Genomic DNA, 24,897 nt, shown 5'->3' with positions numbered 1-24,897 from the left:
TGACCCCTTTCTCCTCTGACACGGCTACTACCATGGTGCAGACCCTCATCATTTCATGCCTAGAGTACTAAAACAGTTTTGTAGTTGCTTTTCCTGCCTCTGGTTTCTACATTCCAGTCCACCTTCCATTTATCTCCCAAAGTGATCTTCCTAAAATGCAGGTCTAACTATGTCCTGTCTTTTTGTTCAGTTATTTCAGTTGTGTCTGACTCTTCTTCACCCCATTTGGGGTTTTTCTTGGTAAAGATACTTAGAGGGGTTTGCCATTTCTTTCTCCAGTTCACATTACAGATGAGGAAACTGAGGCAAATATGGTTAAGTGACTTGCCTATTCACACAGCTAATAAGTGTCTGAGGTCAGATTTTAACTCATGAAAATGAGTCTTCCTCACTCTAGGATCAGCACTCTATCCACTGTGCCACCTAGCTGCTCTAGGTCCCCTCTCCCTTCATTCAATAAACTCCAGCAGTTCCTATTAGGATCCAATATAAAGATTTCTGTAAGGCTTTTGAAGTTCTTCATAACCTGTCCCCTTCCTACATTTTTAGTCTTTTTAGACCCCTCTACATATTCTATGAAATAATGATACTGGCCTCTGTGTTGATTCAAAGATATAGTGCCTTTTCACTAAATACCCCTGGTAGTTGGAATGTTCTTCTTCACCTCTACTTCCTGACTTCCTTCAAATTTCAGTTCAAATTTCACCTTCTACAAGAGGCTTTTCTCAGTCTCCTTCATTGTTAGTGCTTTCCTTTTGAAATTACCTCCAATTTAATCTGAATATATTTTGTATGTCTATAATTCTTTGCCTATTGTCTCCCCCATTGGAATGTGAGGTTCTTGAGAGGAGGGATCATGTTTTTTCTGCTTTTTTTGCAACCCCAGGGCTTAACATAGTACCTGGCACGTTGTAAGTTCTTAATAAATGATTGCTGACACCAGTTCATGTTATCCCATGGTTCTTTGAATGACATATTCATTGGTTTTTTTTGGTACTCTAATATTGTGTTATATCCATATATGCTGCTATTAAAGAAAGATTCCAAAATTGATGGGCACCTACTTTGTTTTTAGTGTTTTGCTACTACAAAAGTGCTACTACGAATATTTTTATACACATGAGATCTTTCATTTCTTCTATATTTTCCTTGGAATATATTCCCAGATATTTTTGCATAATTCCAAATGTTTTCCAGAATGGTTGGATCCATTTACTGATTTACTAACAGTTTATTAGAGTGCTGAGTGCCTCCAAAATTGACCATTTCTCTTTTCTTTTCATTGTCAATTTACTGAATGCTGGGTAAAAACAGGGTTGTTTTAATTTGCATTTTTCTTTTCTTTTTTTTTTTTTAAATAATTTGTAATGGTCATTCATTGGATGTTTAATAGTCTGCAAATCTTTTAAAAACTCTTTATATCCATCAGCCACTTTTCTATTTTGTTATGGCTTTTCATCATATATTTGTTAATATCTTGGGTATTAGTGTGCATGTCTTTTTAAATTCAAAGATGGCTAATGCGTTCCCTGTGTACTCATATAAAGTTTCCTTTAGATAATTTGCCATTTTCTTCCTCAGAGGAATATTTTCTCTTTGTGCATTCAGATCATGCCTATTCTTTCTCTGAAATGTCTGAACTCCAATATGCCTGAATTTTCTTTTCTGTATCATAAATTCTATGATGGAATGATCCCTTCCCCCAAGGTGCAGGATTTCCAATCCCGCAAATGGTTCTTCCTTGTTGGTGCAAATCAGTTCCAGAGTAGCAATCCAGTGCCTTAATTGCAAAGAAATGATTAATTTGGGCTTGCAATGGGAAGTTTTAGGAGGTGGGGGATTTTTATTCATGCTTCAAATGAAAACATATAGAGGCAGCCACTTTTTTTGCTAAAATGTAAGACCTGCTGAGAGAACCCATATTTTATCAGCTTTGTTAAGCCTCTGAAACACCAGTCTAGATTCTCCTCTTATGAAACTATGGTATTATATACCAAGGAGAGTCAAACCTAAGACAATCATTTGGGCTCTGCCGAATATCTAGCTCTTCTTAGTCAGTGGAGACAGAATCAGAGATAAGGCCGAGGTCATTTAAGTCCTGCCATTGTGAGAGAGCACACTAACCAGTACCCTACTGTTTTTGCTTCTCTCCCCTGAGCAAAGATGATAGTCAGTTGCATGTCTGAATTTTGGACAAGTGCAGACTATGCACAGGATACTGTACCCTTTCAGTTTGTGCCTGATAGCCTGGTAATGCTTCTTGTTCATCACTGCACAATCAAATCTGATGTAGATTTCTCAGTCCTGCATAACGAAGATAAGACATTGGAGCTTACTGCAGCTATTCACAGGATTATAGAAGGAGCTTAATTTAATGCACTTTCCCCCCAGTCTCATTTGCAATTCTAGTACTAATGATATTCATTTCCCCCACCTCTTTCTTTTTTTTTAAGTCTTTGAAACGGAATACATCTTTTTCAAGATACCCAGAAACAGTTTAATTTTTTTATGATACATTTTCATATTTGCTAGATCCTCAGTTTTCCTGAGTCCATCTGTAAATGACTGTTTCTAATTCTGATTGCAAATGGAACTGTTCCATTGCAGATTACAGATTTATGTTAGCTTTAGTGGCAAAAGAACGGAAATAGACACTTCCTCTTGTTAATACATTTCCAAGCAGAAATAATGAAACTGGATATCTGAGGCTAGCTGCTTAAGTCTATATTCACTGAAGTAATTTGGACTGGAGGGAAGTTGGGACTTTTTTGGGAAAAGAGATTTCAAGAGTCTTCCTCTCTTGGTAATCCTAAATAGCTATGAAATACCATTATGTATCTCTTCATTTTTACTTAAAACAGATATGATAGAATTATGCATGTTTGATTTTTATAGTTTCATTTCAGTTCTCTAATAATAATGTGTTCAGTTTGATATTATTATTACACTAATTTAAACTATGCTAACATTACTACTTTTAGTCTGCTATTATTTTAGTGTCTTGGTAAATTTCTATTTAAAGTTATATAGGCAACATTTGTCAATCATTATACATTTTGTAACATGTAAGTGTACTCTCTTACCAAGGCAGGCCTTGCATTAAGCAATGAACTTGAGCTATGGGCTTGAATTCTCAATGTATTTGAATGTAATGTATATGAGGAATCATGGTTTATTCAATTCTAAATTTTAAAATGTGATCTCAGAGCTTTGAATTCCCAGCATCTCTGATAGGACTTTTTGGTTTTTGGACTTTGGTCAATGAAGAACCTTTGATCCCCAAATCAGGTCAATACATAATAAAATATAAGTTGAAAATCTTTGTATAATAGATTCTAATTCATGGCTCATATCATGTTTATTTAAAGTAATATTTGTTATAACCAAATCCCAGTACACTTAAGACTCTGAACTGTCCCTTGCAGTTGATTGAAGTGCAGTTTGACAAGTAAGGTGTTGCTATAGTAGATAGTATAGTTCTGAACCTGAATGAGTTTAAATTAGAGTATTGTTATGCCATGTTGATACTAGGGTTTTGTTTTGTTTTTTTTTGGTGAGGCAATTGGGGTTAAGTGACTTGCCTAGGGTCACACAGCTAGTAAGTGTTAAGTGTCTGAGGCCAGATTTGAACTCAGGTCCTCCTGACTCCAGGGCCGGTGCTCTATCCACTGCGCCACCTAGCTGCCCCGATACTAGGGTTTTAATATTAAAGCTCAGATTGCTCACAGGAAAACTTCAGAACCATAAATTGGAGGTGAATTAGGGGGTGTTGTAAGTCAAAGGATAGCCATTCTCCCACCACAATCATGCCTGAGTGACATATCTCATCTCACTAGGAAAGGTCTCCAGGTGATATCAGTGGTAGGAATATAGTGTCAAAACTATACTCTGGTGATGTGAACACATCAAGGTGTGACAAATCTTGGGGTTTTTTCATCTACAAAATGAGTAAAGTGCACTAGATGACCTCTAAGGTCCATTCCTGCTCTAAATCCTTAAACTAAATTAATCTGTTCATTATCTCACAAATTCCCCAACCCCCTACTATTTATGCCACTAAGCTAACAGATACAGTAAAGGCCCATGGGTATAAAAGGTGAGGTGGAGGTTATGGTCTAGTCTAGCAGATTACTATGGAATACTTTAGTGTCTCGGGTAGAAATTTCATTATAGACTATTGTATAAGAGAATTCTTTAGAATTAAAATAGGAAGGAAAATGATAAAAATTGCTTAGATGCTATTCAAAAAGGGAATGCTTATGAAAGATTTTTAAACTTGATATTAGATTTCTCAGATATTTTCTTAAGCAGTAATGAATCTGTGCCATATATTGTACATTGTAATAATTTGCTTATTAATATTTTGTATGTTTAAAAAAATATGATCTTGAAAGTCACATTCCTTCTTTCTCTCTTTAGATAAGGATTAATTTGGATAGGCATACTGCCTGTCTTAGGGACAGGGCATCATGCTTCAGCCATTGAATTTAAGGGAATAACCAAGATTATTAGTGGTATCTTAAATGTCTTAGTGAACTATGCTACCACATCCTTGACACAAGAGAAGGAAGCTTTAAAAAAGGTCTCAAGTGTTATATTAATTGGAAAGTCTACTTATAGGCAAGTGAGATCTGTGGGGCTTATCATTCAGCTATTATCTAATTTTTTAAAAGGGCTATTAGCCAGGGAGTCTGTCCCTTTATTTGCTGCAGGTCAATGGAGCCAGACAGACCACATGGACTACTTATTTAGGCAGATCTTTGAATGACTATAGATAGTCTGGTGACCTTGTCTTCAAAATTAACATAATTATTCTGATTGAGCCAACAGCCCAAAACAGTTACCATTACCATTCTGCTGTTTCTTTTGTTTATCTCATGACAAGGCAGTTCTTTGAATTACTTTGACTTCCTGACTCTCTCCAGTAAATTAATCATTCAATTCAATTTGATAAACATTTATTAAGAGCCTACTTTGTGCTAGGCAACTGTGCTAAGCACGGGGAATCCAAAGACAGAAATGAAAAAGTCTTAATGTAGCCAGATGGCACTGTGGATAGAGTGCTGCACTTGTAGTCAGGAAGACCTGAATTCAAATCCTGCCTTGGATATTTACTAGTTTTGTGATTTGAGACAAGTTACTTCCTTCTCAGTTTCCTCATCTGTGAAGTGAGGCAGTGGATTGGATGGTCTGCAAGGTCTCTTACAGCTCTGAATCTATGATCATATAAGCTTGTTTTGTATTGTGGAAACCACATATACAAAATAAGCACAACAATCATTCAGGGATAGAGGGAATAGAAACTACAAGATTCAAGAAAGGATGGGGCAGCTAGGTGGTACAGTGAATAAAACACAGGCCCTGGATTCAGGAGGACCTGAGTTCAAATGTGACCTCAGACATTTGACATTTACTAGCTATGTGACCCTGGGCAAGTCACTTAACCCTCATTGTCCCCCACAAAAAAAAAAAAAAAACAAGAAAGGTTGTATATAGAAGTTAGTTCTTGACCTTGGTTTGAAAGGTTCTAAGAATTCTAAAAGGCAGAAATAAGGAGAAAGAGTGCATTCCAAATTGGGGTGGGGGTAATCTTGTGCAGTGACAAAAATGGGATGTATGTTCATCTAGACATTGTTGCTGTGCACTGAGTTCTCTGATTCTGACAAACATATCCAATGACCTTTGTGACCTTGAGTTTCCTCATTTGTAAATCAAGGAGGTTTTCTTTTCTTTTTTCCATTTTAAATAAACATTTTATTTACTGACTAACAGAGTAGTTTAAAAACCATAGCTTCTGAAAGAACCACTTGTTTTGGCCTGTCTTGTACCTCTTCTCAAACTTGACCTTGGCCTTCCTTCTCGCCTTCTGTTTTAGTGCAGGGTCACTGTGGAAATTTATTTTGATTTGGGGACCCTACCTTTAGGCTGAGATTAGAAAGCCTTAGGCCCTCAGGGTCTCTTCTGTGTGGGAGGTGCTGGTGCCCCTCCCACTCTGCTTCAGCTGAGCCAAAAAGCCCTGTAGGCTGTATAAGACACCAGATCAGATAGCTGGGGGGGAAAAAGCCCCCTCCAACCTGAGCGGAGGGATCTGAGAGATCCTGGGCTTGTCCAGGCTGGGCTCTGGTGAGGCACGTGATGCTGGAGCATCCCCCCCCAGCCCCAGCCCCAGCCCTGACTGGCAGATTAGCTTGGTGTGTGGGTATAAAAAACCCCGAGATTTGAGTGGAGATAAAAAAGGTATATATAGACCTGGGAGTTAGATTAGAGGGGGGACGAGACAAACAGTAATGCAGGACTAGGAGCAAGGAGGAAAGGCTGGCGGACAAGATTAAGAGAGGCAGACAAGATTAGAGGGGCAGCAAAGACGGCAGAGGGCAGACTGACGGAGCAGAAAGACAGACAGACTGACCAGGAGGCAGCTGAGAGCACAGAAGCAGTCAGCACAGGGTACAGGTTGGAGAAAGTGAAGATTAAGAGGAGTTAGAAGAAAGTAGCTGAGCAGGGAAAGTATAACATACCCTGAGGCAAGAGGCAGCTAAGGCCCTTATTGTATTAAAAAAAGTTTTCCGCAGCAGGTGGGAAAGAGACACACTGCAAATACAGTCAGGTTGTACATCTTATTTCTCTGTATTCTTAATTTTAAATAGTATCTCATAAATAAACTCTGCTCGGATTATTTAGTTAAGAGGCTTCTTAATCTTTTGCTTATCAATTTGGGAGTGGAGCAGTGTGGTGGAACTTTATAAAAGGCCCATACTAAGTTAATAGCAGTCAGATAGCCAAATAGTCAAAAGTCCATAGATTAGTCCTCCAGTCATCTTTAGCCCCCCAAATTAGGCTAGTAAACCAAAATATTTCTACATTTTAGTGGCAACCGAAGCAGGATTTACGGCCCAATTATAATTTCTCTAAACCTATAATTTTTCATAAATCCAAAATTATATAATTTTTCAAGATTAGATTAATTAGCTATTAATTTTTTTACACAGAACACATCCTTGTTGACAACTGTTTTGTCCAATAGGATATCCACAGAGTATCTGGTGGGCATGAGGTGGTTGTAGTTATAAACTTTCATGAAGGACTTGATTTTTGATCTCTTGGCAATCTTCTTTTTGCCCATTGCTGTGGTCACCTTTTGAGGGTAGTGGTTGATGCCTGCCACCAAGGCATGGCTGTAGGGCCTGTCAGATGTCCCATCATCAATGTTCTTGATGATGACAGCTTTGTGCCCAGAGTACTGCCTGGTCAGGACCAGCACCACCTTCCCGGGTTTCATGAACTTGCCCATTTCAACACGAAGTGGGACGCTCCTACAGCCAAAAGTTGAGGAGGTTTTCTAAAATCTGATGATTTAATCTATGCAATAATCTAATTATACCAATGGACAATCGTAGTTCTCTGCTGTCCAGATTTGTCTCCAAGCCATTACCAAAGCGACTGGTTTCCTGCTTCAGTCTCTGTTGCTGTGTTCTTGTGGGGGGTGCCTGGCTTCTTCTGTGATGTGCCTCTAGTGAGAATAAGCAGAATAACAGAAGATTCCTGGATATTTTTAATTCTAATGCCTTCCTTCTCTTGATTATTTCCTATTTGCTTTGTCGGTAGCTTTTTGGTATTGTATCCCCATTAGACTGTAGTCTCCTCAAGGGCTGGGATTGTATCTTACCTTTTAAAATTTTCCCCGCACTTAGCTAGTGCAAAGCACACAATGGGTGCTTAATAAATGTTTGTTAACTGACTGGTGTTCTGCCACCCACTTCAACACGTCAAGAGTTTCTTTCCATTTAGGCCACATTTTTTGGGATTGTAGCTTTTGCCCTTTTAAGTCTCTCTAGTGCTCTTTCTCTACAGCAAATTGCCGTCGGTGCCACCCCCCCCCCCCAGCTTGTTGTTAAATGAATATATGGATCGCCTGGACTTGATGGAGGTACCTTATTATCCAAAAGTATTTTTTTTTTTTATGAAACCCTGGGTTAATAGGATCAAAATGTCCTTCAACTGAACTCCAAACCTGAACCCAGATAGCTAGCAGATAAAAGACCCTAACTACTAATGACTTCTTTTCCCTCAGGATAGTAAGTAAATCCCTGTCTTATGGGTGTCCTCATCCTGGCCAAACCCTGTAGTCTTATCATGATGCTTCTATATTCCCTCCATACTTGTTATAACTGAAATTGTTAAACTGCTTTTTGCTTCTGGGTTGATTTCTGTTTCATACTATTGAAACTGACAATGCCTTGTAATCAGTGGACTAAAACCAGATATACCCTCAGAAATGGGGAGTCCCCCAAGCTTCTCTCTTAGGAGGGAAGCCTCCACATAATCATGTTGTGTTATTTCTTCTTGGAACAAAATATTAAATTGATATTATGTTTTTTTTTTCTGACTGTGTCTGATCTGGTCTTGTTGTGTAGGAGACATGTCTCTGGTCTGTTTTCATTTTTTTGGTAGGAGATATTATAAGATATTATTATTTCTCTGATCTGTTTATTAATTTTGTAGGAGAGATTAAAGGTTATTTCTCTGATCTATTTTTAGGAAACAGGCAGATACAAAAACTATATTTTAATATTCAACATTGTTAAGGTCCAGTGGATAGAATGCTGGACTTGGAGTTCAAATGTGGCCTCTGACACTTCCTAGATGTATGACCTTGGACAATTCACTTAAACTGCTGTTTGCCTCAGTTTCCTCATCTGTAAAATGGGGATAATAATTGTGCCTACCTCCCAGAGTTGTTGTGAGGATCAAATAAGTTAATAATTATAAAGCACTTTGAATAGTACCTGGCATATGTAGCTATTACTTTCTTTCTATTTAAACATGTCACCACTTATCACATTGTAGTCCGGATCCATTGATGGTTTTTGCCACAGTGTGAAGAAACATACAGCTGCTGAGTCTTAGCATTGAGTTCAACTTGCTTGGACTTGTTTGGTGGCTTATAGGCTGCTATCCTGCTTCATTTACTAGTTTCTTCTTTGCTTTAACACCTCATCTCTACGTTATGACCCCCTCAGAAAAGAAAAAAAAACCTCAGTTCAAATTAAAACTTTTTTGTGGCTTCCCTCAGAACTGAAGAAATAAATATAAATGCTATTTCTGATCCTGGAGCAAGGAAGGTGTTTTATGTTACCTAACTTTTGTCAGTATTTCCTCATGATTAACACTTAACAATTTTAAATTTCAGTTCCTTTTTCCTGTATCCTTAAGATTAAGCTTAGCTGTCAACCAGTCAACAAGCATTTATTAAGTGCCTACTCTGTGCCAGGCACTGGTACTCACAGTGTAAGGAGGAGACAACATGCAAACAGCTATGTATGGACAAGATCTATATGTATATCTAATTAGAAATGTCAGCAGGAAGGTGCTAAGATTAAGAAGTACTGTTAGAGGCAGCTAGATGGTGCAGTAGAGAGAGCACCGACCCTGGAGTCAGGAGTACCTGAGTTCAAATCCGGCCTCAGCCACTTAACACTTACTAGCTGTGTGACCCTGGGCAAGTCACTTAACCCCAATTGCCTCACTAAAAAAAAAAAAAATACTGTTATTCCTTTTACATTGCCACTTTCCCCATTGCGGTGTATATATATATATATATATATATATATATATATATATATATATATATATATATATATATATACATACACATACATACACACACATACACACACATACATACATATACATACATACATATATACACATATATACATATATGTATGTGTGTATATATGTGTGTGTATATATATATATATATATATGTAGTGGGTCAGCATAAGAAATTTTTTTTTAAGTGAGGCAATTGGGGTTAAGTGACTTGCCCAGGGTCACACAGCTAGTAAGTGTTAAGTGTTTGAAGCTGGATTTGAACTTAGGTCCTTCTGACTCCAGGGCTGGTGCTCTATCCACTGCACCACCTAGCTGCCCCCAAGAGTGCTATTTTTTGCTATACTGTTGTGGCTCTTCATTTTTGTTTTTGCATCTCCAGTTGCCTACTACAGTGTGTGGTACAAAGCAAATACTTTATAAATGCCACTTGATTGATTGTTTTACTGTACTTGTCATTGTATACCTGCTGTATGCTTAGTGATAAGCCATGATCCCATGTCCATCTTACAGTTTTCCAGTGCTAATATTCTATAATTTTGTGATCCCTGTTTAGGGTAACACATTTTATGCTGATTTCAAAGCCACAGTGGAGGAGGAGGTGAAAGTTACAGACTCTCATACATTGAGAAAGACAATTTTATAAAAATCTATAAAAATTTACTTTTTTCAATAAATAAATATTTATTAAGATCCTTAGGTATGCCCCCTGACATTCTTCTAGGTGTTTTTGTGGTACATAAGAAATATGGTATGTTCTTCTGGCCTCAAAATAGCTCATAAAGTAGAGTTTTGAAAGAATCATCCTTTTTATCCCTGAATATATGGCATTCAGAGTAATGTAGCAGTCCATCTAAGTCATTCATTTTCATTTAAATTCTATAGAGTGACAATGAAATATGGATACCGAAGCTTTGAATCTTTTAGTATTAACATAAAATAGTCTTTAAAACATGGTACTCGAATGCGTGTGACAGATGTTTCTGTTTAAGAGAAAGAAGTTATTGACCAAATTTTCAACTAAAGCTTTGATGTACCATTTTATATAATATTGGAGCTGTCATGATTTGGTATTAATACTTTTGAGTGTTTCTCATACATTTACATATAAACTAAGAAATTCTGTCCAAATAGTTTTTTCCATTGATTTCAAATTAATCCATTGATTTTCTTTGAGACATGTGCTGTGGAGTATAAGATTTCCTCATGATCTGAATATGAATAACTGTGGACTGAGGGGAGTTAGTTTTACATTGGTTCCTGAATAACATTGTTTTGAACATTTTGATAATTCTTTTATTTTTACCAATATCTTGTCCTCTTAGTTATAGCTCTGATTTCATCACTCTACCCCTGCCCTTTTCCCGCTTTCCATGTATTTTATATATCTCCCCTTCTCTCCATGAACACAACTGCCTAGGTGATTGCCTTCTGGTTGGTCTCCCAGTCTTGTCTCTCCTCACTCTCCTCAATCCTCACTCTATTCCAGCCTTCATTCAGCTGACAAAATGATTTTCCTAAAGTGAGTCTGATCATGTCAACTCCCTTCTCAATGAACTCTAGTGGTTCCTTGTTACCTGCAGGATCAAATATGTAGTCCTACATTTGACTTTTAAAATACATCGCGACCTTGCTTCTTCCTACCTTTCCAGTTTTCTTCCTTTTAACTCCCTTTCACGTACTCTGTGATCCAATGAAACTGGCCTCCCAGCTGATCTTTCAATATGGCCTTCCATTTACTGGTTCCATTTCTTTTCACTGGCTGTCCCTCAGATCTGGAATGCTGATTTGAGCTGACTCCATCACACTCATGGATGTTTAGGACTCATCATATCTTAGATCAGATGGGAGTCACTAACTCTGTTCCTTCTTATGATATGGAAGACCACCATACCTTGCCATCTGCCTTATCAGTATCCTAAGGTGCTATAGAGCTTAACACTCTGTTTCTGAGCCCTCTGGCCCCAAATCCCAACTGTTACTTGATCTACTGATGCAACTTAAAGACCCCTTGCTGTCATCCCCAGTCCTTCTATCCTTAGGATTTTCTACCATGCCAGGAGACTGTTACAGGTAACTTTAATAAGAATCCTTTCCCCCCCACTTTAGATTAAATAAATGCCCTATCAAATGCCAACTCACTTTATACCATGTCTGTTGCTAATGGCCTTTCCATCTGCTCTGCAGCTGAACTTCTATGTGTTTTCTTCTCCAGTTAGAAGGTGAGCTCCTTGAAGGCCATGACTAACTCTTTCTATTTGTATCCCTAATACTTAGCACAGTGTTTGGCACATAATAAATGCTTAATAAAAAGCTTGCCATTAATTCATTCCACTCACAGCTATAGGTATACACATATGATTTTGCACATGTATATTCTCATGCACAGAATAGAGAGCAAGCCATGTCATGCCATCAAATTCCATTAAACTACCGCAAAGATTCTTTAGACTTTTACATTCAAATTTAGGAACTTCATCTCTTAGTCTATTTAATACTTTAGAATTTTTTTTTGAAGTATGAAATCAGCACACCACTAGTAATTGATAGCTTGTCATTTGTCTCATACTTAACAAAAGTCACACATGATCTCGAGTAAAATGATTTAGCCTCTCTAAATAAATTCAGAGAATAGGAAGCAAGTATCATGTCTTTCACTCCTTCTTTCTCATAGCTGATATTTAGTCTACAAAGCAGTTAAATTAGTTTGGTTCATGCTTTGAAGAGGCATCTAATCTTGAGCCTCTAGAACAAGCTGCATGAAAAGATGGTATGGTTGTATGGTTTCATATGACTAATACATCATCCCTCCATGATTCCAGAGGACCAATGATGAGACCTCCTGAAAGAGAAGTGATGGATTTAGGGTAAAGAGTAAGATATGCATATTTTTGCATGCAATCACTGAATTTCTTTTACTTGCCCATGCTTATCTGTTACACGGAGCTTTTATTTTCTCTCTTTTTTTTCCCATTGGGGCAGGAGCTGTAGAAGGGAGAAAAAATAGATTTATCTTAATTTAAAAAATAAAATAAATTAAATATTTTTTTTGCTACAGATGAAGTTACTGCACTGTTAGTTTTTCCTAATTTTTTCCCCAGAAATCTCTCACAGAATGGAGGTAATCTGTAAATGTTTGTGATGTGAAAATAAAACACATAAATACAACTTTTTAAAAAGACATAATAGTAATACCCTTTCAAAAATCTTTTTTAAAAAGGGGTACGTATTTTTCCTTCATTGTTCAGAACTTGCAATTTGCTGTATGTACAAGTTCTTTTTTTCACAAGTTCATAAGCAAGGATTTTGGGGAAAACTTATTTGGTACCTTTCATACTCGAGTTTAGTCAGAGCCATTACTTGTCTTCTTTTTAATTGCAGGATAGTGCTTTCTAATAGACCGCTTGTTGGATATTTTCTACTTTGAAGTTTTTTTTTTTTAACCAACTGGTGGATGCTTCTTGAATGTTGTAGTAAAGCATCAGGCCCCTTGTGAAATAAGAGGAATGATTGCTCCATTCCCCTTTGTAATCCATATCCAAAGCTGGGCATGTAGTTGTAGATTCTGCCCATGTTATTTTGTTGTTTTAGGGAATGTAAAGCAGTTCTTTTGATGTATGAAATAGAAGTTGTAATTACACATGAGAACAGTATAATTTATTAGGACTTTGACAAGGAAAGCTATTAAAAAAAAGATGTGTTCCTGGTAGAAATGATTTATAATGCTCAGATTCTCTGTCTAGAGTATTTGAAACTGCACCATGGCCCTCTAATAAGATTATGATTTGTGAGGTAATCTTGCTCCAATATTTCCCTCAAATGTCTTCTCTTCTCTTCTCTTGTGGTCGCCTAGATGGAATTGTGCTGAGTGAGCAGATGTTCTGGTCAGAATTTACGTGGGGGCCTTCTTTTATTTTAACAAGAGGTTGTCTTAGCCTTACCCAAAGGCTTTGTTTTCAGGCTCCACAGTGAAAGGCTTGCCCACTACTCATTTGGATAGGGTCCAGGAAAAAAAAAAAGAGTTAAACAGATTTCTGGTCAGTCCATGTCCTTAATCAGCACATTTGTTAGCTGTTCTTCAGGTGGGTTGGGGAGGGAAAGCTCTTGATTTTGTTACTTAAATACTGGTCTCTGACAGCTTTGGCTGCTGAGATACTTGGAGCTCATCACCTCACAGGGTCTGACTTTTAAAATCACTGCAGTGTGGTGCAGTCACACTGAGTGCTAGCTCATTGACACCTTTGGCACTGTGCCCAATGGTTGAATTTTTCAACTGCTGTGCCAAGTCTTCTGACCACCCTTGTTCTCAGGACCTAAGAGAAAAAAACAATGCTATGCAGGGAAACAGATCTCACTGTTCTTCAACATTTTCAAATATTTACAATTAAAATACCCAATTATGCAGAACATTTGAATTTCCAGTTCTGAACATGGCCTACAGGGAAATAAAATGAGCTTAAGGAGGAAACTGAGTTGGATTGAAAAATTGGTGTGAGGGTAGAACCTAATGAATGATGGACTAAGAAATTTTTTAAAAAAGATATTTTTCCCTATACTTAATAGAGGCACACAAAAGTTTTTAAGTTGGGCATATGACATATGGTTATGTGATATAGTGGAGAAAATATTGAAGTAGGAAGCAGAAAACTAAATTAATAATTAGGAAGTCATAGTTTTGTGACCTTGGTCAAGTAGTTTAATTTCTCCTGGCATCAGTTTCCTTGTCAGCAAAATGCGGACTTCTATGGTTCTTCTTTAGCTCTGAAATTCTGTGATTGATTCATTTGGCTGGGCTATTTAAGTGAAAGCAATTCTATCTGCAGGAGTACCAGAAACTTTTCGCTCATCATGGTAGGAAACACCAGGGTCTCTTTATTCCATACTGTATAAAAGTAATGGGTTGGGCATAGTAGTGCATGTCCACAATCCTTGCTTTTGAGGGAGGCTGTGCCTGGTAGATTGTTTGAGCTTGGAAGTTCAGTTACAGTTAATGCATTTGGTTGCATATACTAAGTCAGGGACCAATGTGGTGAGCCCTTGGAAGTGAGAGGTGAACCGGATTGCCTATGGAGGGATGAGATGTCCCAGGTTGGAAACAGAGCAGGTCAAAGGTCCCATTGTCTCTATTATAAGGTAGGGCTCATGTTCGATCACTGCACTTCCAGCCTGGGCAAATGGGGAGGAGACCTCGTCTCGAAAATTAAACAAAACGAGTCACCCAAGATTTAGCTATACACCCAAAAAAGTAACAAGGGGCTTATAAATAAAGTAAAAAAATTCTACTTGAAAAGGAATCCCATTACTGTCATACTCAAGTAATTTTTCAAGCTTATTCCTACTATAAATCCATATTATGGCCTTGGGATATTCTGGTAAATAACACGTGGTTTTCTTTGTTGTTGTTAGAGTACAGGGGTGATGTGAGAGAGGGATTTCCCAAAGCAAAGAGTAGTTTGCTATGACACTTATTGTGGATGTTCATTCTGAGACTCCTACTTCCCAGAGATCCTAGTAAGAGTGACTATCCTTAGGATTTTCTTCTATACCAGCAGAGTGGTTATCATTCATCAGAACAGTCTCATCACTCACTTGACAACAAATTCATGTCCTAAAGGGCAGCTTCACTCAATACCAACCAGATGCTAATTATAGCCTTTTCATGGTGGGGAAAGGGGAAGGGGTTATTCTTTTTGATTTCTGCCTGGATTTGGACAAGATACAACTTACAAGCAAATTATGTTTGAAAGTTCATTTTTAAGTCAGTTGTTCAGAAACTGAGACATGTTTTCTTATAAAAAGCAATACATAGTTGTAAATGGTAACCAGATTCCCAGGCCAGCTACAAAAAGCCAATTTAAACCATAGTAGAACAGAAATACAATTCTGTTCGGTTTCTTTTCAGTTGTGTCTGACTCTTTGTGACCCCTTTGGGGTTTTCTTGGTAGAGAGTGGTTTGCTATTTCCTTCTCCAGCTCATTTACAGATGAGGAAACTGAGTCAAACAGAGTTAAGTGGCTTGTCCAGTCACATAGCTACTAAGTAGATGAGGACAGATTTGAATTCAGGAAAATGAGTCTTCCTGATTCCAGGTCCAGCACTCTATGCACTTTGTCACCAAGCTGCCCCCAAATACTTTCTAAAAAAAATTACCTTCTCTCTCTACCCCAGCACCTTCCCACTTTGTACCTGTTTACCTCCTCCATCGGTGGCAGCATAGGAATATGGTGTGACTGGGTCAGAAAATGCTTCCATTTTGGGACCTTATTCCTTGGCATAGTGCTGTCTGGCCATGCATATGCATGGGATATTCAGAAGTCAGACATTCTGATTTCTTCAAGGAATAAATGTGTACTGATAATGGGTCTGACCTGTCATCACAGGATATGCATTTACAGCCACTTTCCTAATGGATTTATATTGAGCCATTTATATATTCCTTTCTATCCCACATGTGAACAATAGCACGCATTTTAAAGACATCTGTCCTGGGTTAGAGGGTAATCTGGATCTGTGAAGCATCTCTTTTTCTCCCAGGATGAATTTCCATAATACAGAGACTTTTGAATTTTGGTTTAATTTTTTAAAAATAATAAACATTTTATTTATACTTTTGAGTTCCAAATTTTATACCCCCTTCCCTCCCTCTCCTTCCCCTTCCCTGAGGTGGTAAGCAATCAGGTGTGGGTTATGTATGTGCAGTTATGTAAAACATCATATTGTTTATTTTGTATAAGAAAATTTGAATAAAAGAAAAAAAGGAAGATAGTGAAAAACAGCATGCTTCAGTCTGTGTTCAATCAATTTCAGTTCTTTCTTTGGAAGTGGATAGTATGCTTCATCATTACTCCTTTGGGATTGTCTTGGATCATTGTATTGCTAAGAATAGTTGTCATTGACAGTTCTTCATCAATCAATATTGCTGTCTCTGTGTTCAATGTTGTCTTGGTCCTGCTCACTTCACTATACATCAGTTCATACAACTCTTTCCAGGCTTTTCTGAAATCATCTTGCTTGTCATTTCTTATGGCACAATAATATTCTATCACCATCATATACCACAGCTTGTTTATCCATTCCCAAATTGATGGGCATTCCTTTCATTTCCAATTCTTAGCCACTACAAAAAGAGCTGCTGTGAATATTTTTGTACAAATAGGTCTTTTTCTCTTTTTGGGGATGTCTTTGGGATATAAACCTAGCAGTGGTATTGCTGGATCAAATGGTATGCACAGTTTTATCTGCTCTCCAGAATGGTTAGATCTTCTCACAACTCCATCAACAGTGGATTAACATCCCAGTTTTCCCATATCCCCTCCAACAAATTTTGGTTTAAGACACTTAGAGAGTGTTAGACCTAGAAAAAGGAAGACCTGAGTTCAAATCCAGCCTCAGACATTTACTAGCTGTGACTTTGGGCAAGTCATTTAACTTCTGCTGGCCCCAGTTTCCTCATTTATTATTGGGGATAAATGGCATTTACTACCTCCCTTGGTTATTATGAGGATGAGGAGAAAATATTTGTAAAGTGATTTATAAACCTTAAGACATCCTATAAACACTATATATTATAATTATTTTTGTTATTCCTGTCATTAAAGTAATCAGTAATAGAACCCTCACTCCACTATATTTTTAGGGAATTGCTCAATCCGAATCTACTTAAATCAAAGGGTCTTCTATTTAAATACTGAACACATAAGGAGATAGGAAGAAATTTTACAGAGCTCAGTGGTTTCATAAAGAAAAATGTCCATGCCAAATATACTAGTCTTTAGGGATCATTTTCTGAAAAAATATTATGAAGAGATGTGAATTTTTTAGTTATTGGGGAAAAATGGATATTGCTGCTATGACCTGTTCTTGCTTCGCTATCTTAGAGATGTAAAATTCTGTACTTTTCAGCCAAGGCAGGGACTATATATATCTATTAATGCACGTGTTGTAAGGAATGTATCCTCCTGATTTTTCCTGCACAATGCTTCCTCATTTTGTTACATGTTATGAGTCAAGAGTTTCTCAAAGTCTTCTTCAAAATAAGAGTGAAATAGTTATTTAAGCCCAGAGTTTCCTAAGGGAATGATTTTTCAAAAAAAATATGTGTCTCTATGTCTCGCTGATAGTGTTGAAGTTAGGCCTTACTGATATATCTGAGATTCATAGTCTTCTGACTTGGTGGCCGAGGGCTATTTATTGTCTGTTGCAGCAAAATCTTGTAATTAAGTAGATGTATTTGGCTTTCAGACAGGTCACTTTGGATTTTTGACTGGTTTTGATTTAAGGAGAGTAGTAGGGTGAGTACATTCTTTTATTTCAGGGAAATTAGGATAAAAATGGATGTGATTCCTTTCTTTATGGAAAGAATACTTCATAATATGGTTGAGGTGGTACAGAAACTGTACTATAATAAGCCATTATTGAGAAAGAAAACATTTAATGGTCCCTACTGAGTTGTTTTTCCTCCCATTATTTCCTTTCCATTTAGGAGTTTAATCTCTTCCTGAACTTTTCCGTATCTTTATGACAGCCCTTTCTAGTTTTGCTTCCCATCCAGTTCATATTTGCCTAACTTGAAGTAGTTATTCTTAATTTTTTGGATATATATGTTAACCAATGCACTACACCATAATTGCCAATAAATATCTTTCATTGACTCATTGACCCATTCATTGAATGCCTTAGAGTAAATATGAGTAGAGACTACAGGCATGATGTTTTATTTGTTTTCTAGTAAGTCAAACAGAATATACTAACATTATCTAGGACATTATTTAAAATTTGGACAAAAATACATCATATTTACTATTTAGTATTCTTATTTAAGGGCAGTTAGGTGGTTCAGTGTGCTGGGCCTGAAGTCAGAAAGACTCATCTTCCTGGATTCAAATACACTTAATAGCTGTGTGACTCTGGGTAAGTCACTTAACCCTGTTTGCCTGTTTACTTATCTATAAAATGAGCTAGAGAAGGATGTGGCAAACCACCCCAATATCTTTGTCAAGAAAAACCCTAAATGAGCTCACAAAGAGTTGGACACGATTGAAACAACAACAAAAATTCTTATTTAGTTGTCTCTGTGAATAGTATTTCATACTATAGTGTATATATCCCTATTAAGTAGATATGTATTACACACACACACACACCCCTTTAAGATAAGGTTGTAATGGGAAAATCATGCTTTTCATTCTAAGTCTGTTTTTATGGTCTATATTTGTCTTGCTACTAACAGGGGGCACAGGTGTGGGGAGATAATGCATATGTTTCAGAGGCTCTTGTTTAAATACATCTCAAATTTGTTTTTTTCTCCTGTGGGATAGAAATTCACAATGGATAATAGGAAATACATTGTAAATTTTAAAATAGGTAGTGACATGGCAAAAGTAGTAGTTTAGGAAGATTAATCTATCACTATGTGTAGCCCAGCCTGAAGAGGGAAGTATATTGGAGGCAGGGAGATCACTGAAGAAGCTACTGCATGAACCCAGGTGTGAGGGGATAAGGTCCTGAAATGGGCGGCCAGCTGGTGGAGAAAGAAGAGCCAGCTTTGTAAATCCTAAAACTTCAAATGAGTTGTTAGCAGTCATATACACATATCTTGTAATATTTCTCTGACTGGCTACAGTCCATTTCCACTCACTGCATGATAACTGTTAAAGGACCCTGTTGTCATTTACTACCGTGGCTCTATGTCCTACTCAGAAGAAGTGTGTCACAAATATATATTGCTTCTATGCTCATGTTCTGACTATGCTTCAGAAACTTGCATAGTCCTGTTGGTTCACTATAGCCACAAAGTGGGATAGAAACCCTGCCTGGTGGATTCATTAGCTCTGATTTCCATAAGTGGAACCCAGACTGGGAGAGTGGGGAAGGATACATCAAGGTACATTCAAAATTTCAGTTTTTTACTTGTAAGGGTAGTTCTCAACATTCATTTTCATAAGATTTAGAGTCCCAAATTTTTCTCCCTCCCTCCCTTTCCTCCCCCCTCCAATTTCAATTTTTTAGAAACCATTTTCTAGTCCCTTCACGGCAAATAGTTCCACAGAGTTGCACAAGCCTACACATTTGTGTCCACTTTTAATTAGGTCTATGTTCTTGAGAATACTGGGAGTTTGGAACTGGAGCCCTGAGAGAGGAATAGTGAAACTGCACCTGATCAAAATTCATTTAGATGTTAACCTGAGTAAGGCTGCCTTACCTTTGGCCTTCCTTTTAAGAGCACACCTCCTCCCTACTGTCCTGAAGTAGACGGAAGTGGTGTCTGAGGCTGCTTTTTACAGCAGGTTCTACGATAAGCGTTCATGATTAGCTCTGGGATTTTGAGTTGGGAGGGGGGGAGGAGAGAGAGAGAGAGAGAGAGAGAGAGAGAGAGAGAGAGAGAGAGAGAGAGAATGAATTGCTTCTACTAATCAAAAAAGAATTTTTAATCAAGGTGGGGGCCGCTTATAGTATGACCCACCGAGAGTGGGAACAAGGTAGTAAATTGAGGATGGCTTTGATTAAGCTCTGCAGCCATAGATTCCAGGAAGGCTTATGATGCAAATTAGGAATATTGCAGTATGGAAATCATTTTACATTTGAGCCTTAGTGCTGCATTCTTAGTTCTCTGACTGACTGTTCAGCTAATTTATCTATGTGGTTTTTGTTGTTGTAGTTGCAGGTGTGTGTGTGTGTGTGTGTGTGTACCTTTTTTCTAATGTTTAGTTTTAAAGGGCAACTGGTATAACAAGAACACTAACCTAGAAGGACAGATGTCACTTGGCAGCCTGCACACCTGGTTACAGTTTGGCCTTCACTCAGGCATGTGGTTTAAAGAATGTGTGGTTCAACTGATACCATGCATCCCTGATGCTGAGATTTCTTTGTACTTTTCAGATGCTCCCTGCACTTGGGCTACCTTGTGCAAGATGGTGCATAGGAAGTCCCTAAGACTTCTGGATGGAGGACTTTAATTAAAGGTGCCTCCAATTCCTAAGCATCCTAAGATATTGTATTTTAGTGGATGTTCTTTGGAGATGGAGATTAGTCAAGAAGCTAGTATGTGTGTTTATTTTTAGCCTCAGGAACATGCTGTATGTCACTGCTTGACTCTAAATGGCAGTTAACGGATAGGTTCGTTAAAGACATCTCTGCAATGGGGTAATTACTGCAATTTATAACACTGTGCCTATCCCAGGGAGACTGACAGGCAGCTCTTCGCAAAATTTAGCAGGCATCAGCCTTTCTAACACTTAGGTGAAGAGATGATGGGTTTTTTTTTGATGGGGGTGGGGTAGAGTGGAGAGGTAATTTCTTCCCACTAAAGCAGACTAGGAAAGACATATTTTTCCTAGTAATTTATGAAGATAGTCTCTTTACTCTTTGAATATTTCTTTGAACATTTAATCCCCAATTGTGAATTCTGATCTGATTTCATATGGGAATTTCAGTTCCTTTTCTTCTACATTTGGCTTCTTCATAATGCTGAAGTGCTATTTTGTTTTCTTTTCCTGGATCTTTTGTGTGTGTGTGTGTGTGTGTGTGTGTGTGTGATGGGAGTTCTGGGCTGCTTCTTTTTCCTTACAGTCAAGTAACTGGTCCCCATCCCCAATATCTCCCTCCATTTCAAACTCTACATAATCAGATTAGTTTTCCTAAAATATTGATTTGAACACGTTTCTACTCAGAATCTTTAAGTGGTTTCTCATTGCCCATGGGATAAAATCCCAACTCCTTAGTCAGCCATTCAAGGCCGTCTACTGCCTTTAAAAATGATCTGGCCATCTTTCCTCCACATTCTTGTTCATATTGCTCACTGAAGCGCCAGGCCCAGGACCTTTTTAGGAAAACTACTTCCCACCCCTCTTAATCTTCCAACAAATTCAAGAAACATCTGTTGTGTATTGAGTGAAAAGCACCATCTGCCCTAGGGGCAACTAGGTGGCCCAGTGGATAGAGTGCTGAGCCTGGAGTCAGCAAGACTCATCTTCCTGAGTTCAAATCTGGCTTCAGACCCTTACTAGCTGGGATTCAGCAAATCACTTAACTCTGTTTACCTCAGTTTTCTCATCTATAAAATGAGCTGGAGAAGGAAATGGCAAACCACTCCAGTATCTTTGCCAAGAAAACCCTAAATGGGGTCAGGAAGAGTTGGACACAACTGAAAAATGATTTGATAACAACCATCTGTCCTAGGGCCTGGGGTTTCAAAGGAGAACATGAAATAGCTTCAGCCCTCAAGGAACTGCTCTGGGAAGATAAAACATGCATTTAGATAAGTAAATGCATAGGCAGTACAAAAGTATGGCTAATGATTTTAAGAGGGAGAGCACCAACACTTGGGTGAAGAGAATAAAGAAAGGCATTGTTTAGATGGTAACACCTGAGCTTCACTATAAAGAATTCTGTGATGGGGAGGTAAATTGGGAATGCATTCCAGAAGTGGGGATATCACATGTGCACATGTGGAAAAGCAAGCACACCAATTAAACTGGAATGGAGAGTATATGAACGGGAGTAATAAGAGACAAGACTAGAAAGAGTAGGTGGGGGTCATATTGCAGAGGGTTTTAAATTATAGACTGAGGATTTTATATATTATTCTAAAGGCAACAGGGAGCCACTGAAGATTTTTGAGGAGTGACATGCTAAGATATGTGGCCTACAAATATCAATTGTGAACTGAGTGGACAATGGGTTGGAGATCTTTAAAATTAATTTAATAATATAATGTATAATTATAATAGTTATTAAGGATTTAATGAATACATTACTCAAGGCCCAGTACTTTTTCTATAGCTCTTTAATGGTCTCTTCCCTCACTATTACATCCTACTACAGAGACTGATTCCTCCCTGCTCTGAATTCCAATGGCACATATTGTCTTTGCTAGTTGTTTGCCATATATCACATCCTGCCTTGTGTATTGCTAGGCTGTTTTCTATCACTGTGGATATATCTTCCTAACTAGATTGTAGTTTTCTCAAATATGGGGATCATACCTTGCATCTTTCAGTGCCTAATACCTAATAGGGGCTAAAAAAATCAGTTTTCTCTTTCGGTTTCTCTATTTTCCTTGTGCTTTCTTCTCTAGTAAAAAGGTCTCAAAGCAGTTTTACCCATTGCCAGTATGATGTTCCCTTTAACCCTATCGTCTCTGTTTATAGGCTTGCTAAAAGGATAGAAGACTAATAATAATAACAATTCATATTTCTATAGCACTTTGGGTTGGCAGCTACACATGAGTACTGTTAGGGCAAAGAGATGTAAATATGGTAATATTTCTTTGTAAGCCAGGTATATAAAGACATGTTCTCTTTAACCAGGATAATATTCAGAATTGCAATGAGGCACTCTCTGAAAGGATTATGCATAAGCATTAAGAATGATTATCATGACCCTCAGTTGGTATTCCCCAAGCAGATATTTCCTTATTCTGAGTATATTTTTTTCAACCCAGACTTTGTAAAGGGACCAATGTCACCACTATAAGTCAGTTTATATTTATCAATATGACCTTTGGGTATTTCAAGCCAACATGTTATTCAAGAGGTATAATAATATGTATTATTTGAAAACTGTGTCTTATCAACTTTCTGTGGACTTCAGTGACTCTGGAAGGGAAAGTGAGGCTGGTAACTTTGCTCAACTCTGCCTCACTTCAATCCAATTCATGCACAAGTCAAGATATCACCCATGATGTCATTGGTTTTCTTTGAAAATGAAGGACAAACCACAATAACAACATCTTTTCAGAATGTGAACCAGGATTTGTGACCTTTAAAATTGGCTGGTTATGTAAAAAAATCAATGCTAACACCATACACAATTAACAGTTTCTAACAGTTTCATAGTTATATAGTTCTTCAACCTGGGATTTCATTACTACACATAAGATGCTTAGTACTTTTCCTGTACTTGGGTATGATATAGAAATGACTTAGGATACATTTCTATATATAACATTGTTGCCTTGTTCTTTTTCTCACACAATTCCTTCATTCTTACACCTTTGTAAAGGTAATAAAATAGAAAAGGATGCCCAGGTGCTCAGAGAGCGCAAGGTGAACATGGTGAAACAGTGTAGCATTCTTGCTGAGAATGGAAATGAAGTTGGGATATAGAGGTATCAGTATAGTATATAGAGGATTATCTATTAAGACTTAAGGAGTAGAGGTATATTGGGGAGCTCAAGGGGAAAAAAGGTTTGGAAGAGCTACTATGGGGAATACAATACAGCCAAAGAGATAATTTAAAGGATTTCTATGTAGCAACAAGGGAACACAAGGTTAGATAGTATAAATTTGTCAAAAACCAAGTCAACATTGTTTAACTATTTCTCCCCAGCAGCTTTTGAATTCCATGGGAATAAGAGTCAAAGATGGTAGCAGTGGCTCAGGATGGAGGCAGGAAAGGAGTAGCAGAGTAATAATGCCACAAGGTCAAGGGAACTCAAAGATCATAAAGTAATTAGAGCTAGAAGCTCAGAAGTCATCTAATTCAACCTATTCATTTCATAGATAAGGAAACTTATGAGTTGCTTGCCCAATATTCCAGAGGTAGTAAGCAGCAGAACTTGTGCAGGTGACTACTAAGATTGGAAAAAGATAGAATGAGGTCTTTATAGGGGTGATGGTCTGAAAAAATACAGAGGAGTCAAGAGACCAAAAGTCTTGATGAGGATGAAAAATGGGTTTGGTAGGACATAAGGGAGTGAGAAAAGTAGAGATTTGAGTCAGAGAAGGGAATTCTAGAGGTTAGGATCTTGAAGTTTACATAACAATGAAACATGAAATGTGATCATCCTGTGGTTGGCACGTAGAATGGAGATGGAGGTCAAAGGAATGAAGTAGTCTGAGGAATAGTTGGGTCATTCATCAGTGTAGATGCCGAAAACTCTAAGGGTGATGGTGAGTGAATAGGTTGAGAAGTAATTGAGAAAATGATCCAGAGATTAATAGATGATATTGACAAGGATCTGGAGATGGCAGTTTATAATTGGTGGCATTTACTTTTTTTCTGATAAAAGTATTTTATTTTTTTTCCAGTTACACGTAAAGAGAGTTCTCAACATTTGTTTATATAAGCTTTCCAATTTCAGATTTTTCTCCCTCCCTCCCTAGACAGCAAGTAATCTGATATAGGTAAATATATATATATATATATATAAAACATTAAACATATTTCTGCATTAGTCATGTTATAAGAGAAAAATCAGAGCAATGAGGGAAAAACCTCAAAATAGAAAAACAGCAGCAACAAAACCAAAAGAAATAGTATGGTTCAATCAACATCTATACTCCA

At 37.6% G+C, this 24,897-nt stretch overlaps 2 protein-coding genes across 5 annotated transcripts in view; one reads left to right on the top strand and one right to left on the bottom strand.

Annotated features, from left to right (window-relative positions):
* Positions 1-24,897, top strand: part of APBA2 (amyloid beta precursor protein binding family A member 2) — a 373,381-nt gene that overhangs the window by 42,477 nt on the left and 306,007 nt on the right. The window lies entirely within an intron of this gene.
* Positions 5,759-7,291, bottom strand: LOC122738405 (60S ribosomal protein L27-like). The gene is made up of 2 exons (XM_043980450.1): positions 6,993-7,291; positions 5,759-5,885 (listed from the first exon to the last, which is right to left on the bottom strand). Exons 1-2 carry the CDS (start codon positions 7,289-7,291, stop codon positions 5,759-5,761), a joined length of 426 nt encoding a protein of 141 aa, XP_043836385.1.

Source organism: Dromiciops gliroides, chromosome 2, assembly GCF_019393635.1.
Source record: "Dromiciops gliroides isolate mDroGli1 chromosome 2, mDroGli1.pri, whole genome shotgun sequence".
In the NCBI taxonomy this organism is placed as follows: Eukaryota; Metazoa; Chordata; class Mammalia; order Microbiotheria; family Microbiotheriidae; genus Dromiciops; species Dromiciops gliroides.
This window is presented reverse-complemented; position numbering and strand designations above follow the sequence as displayed.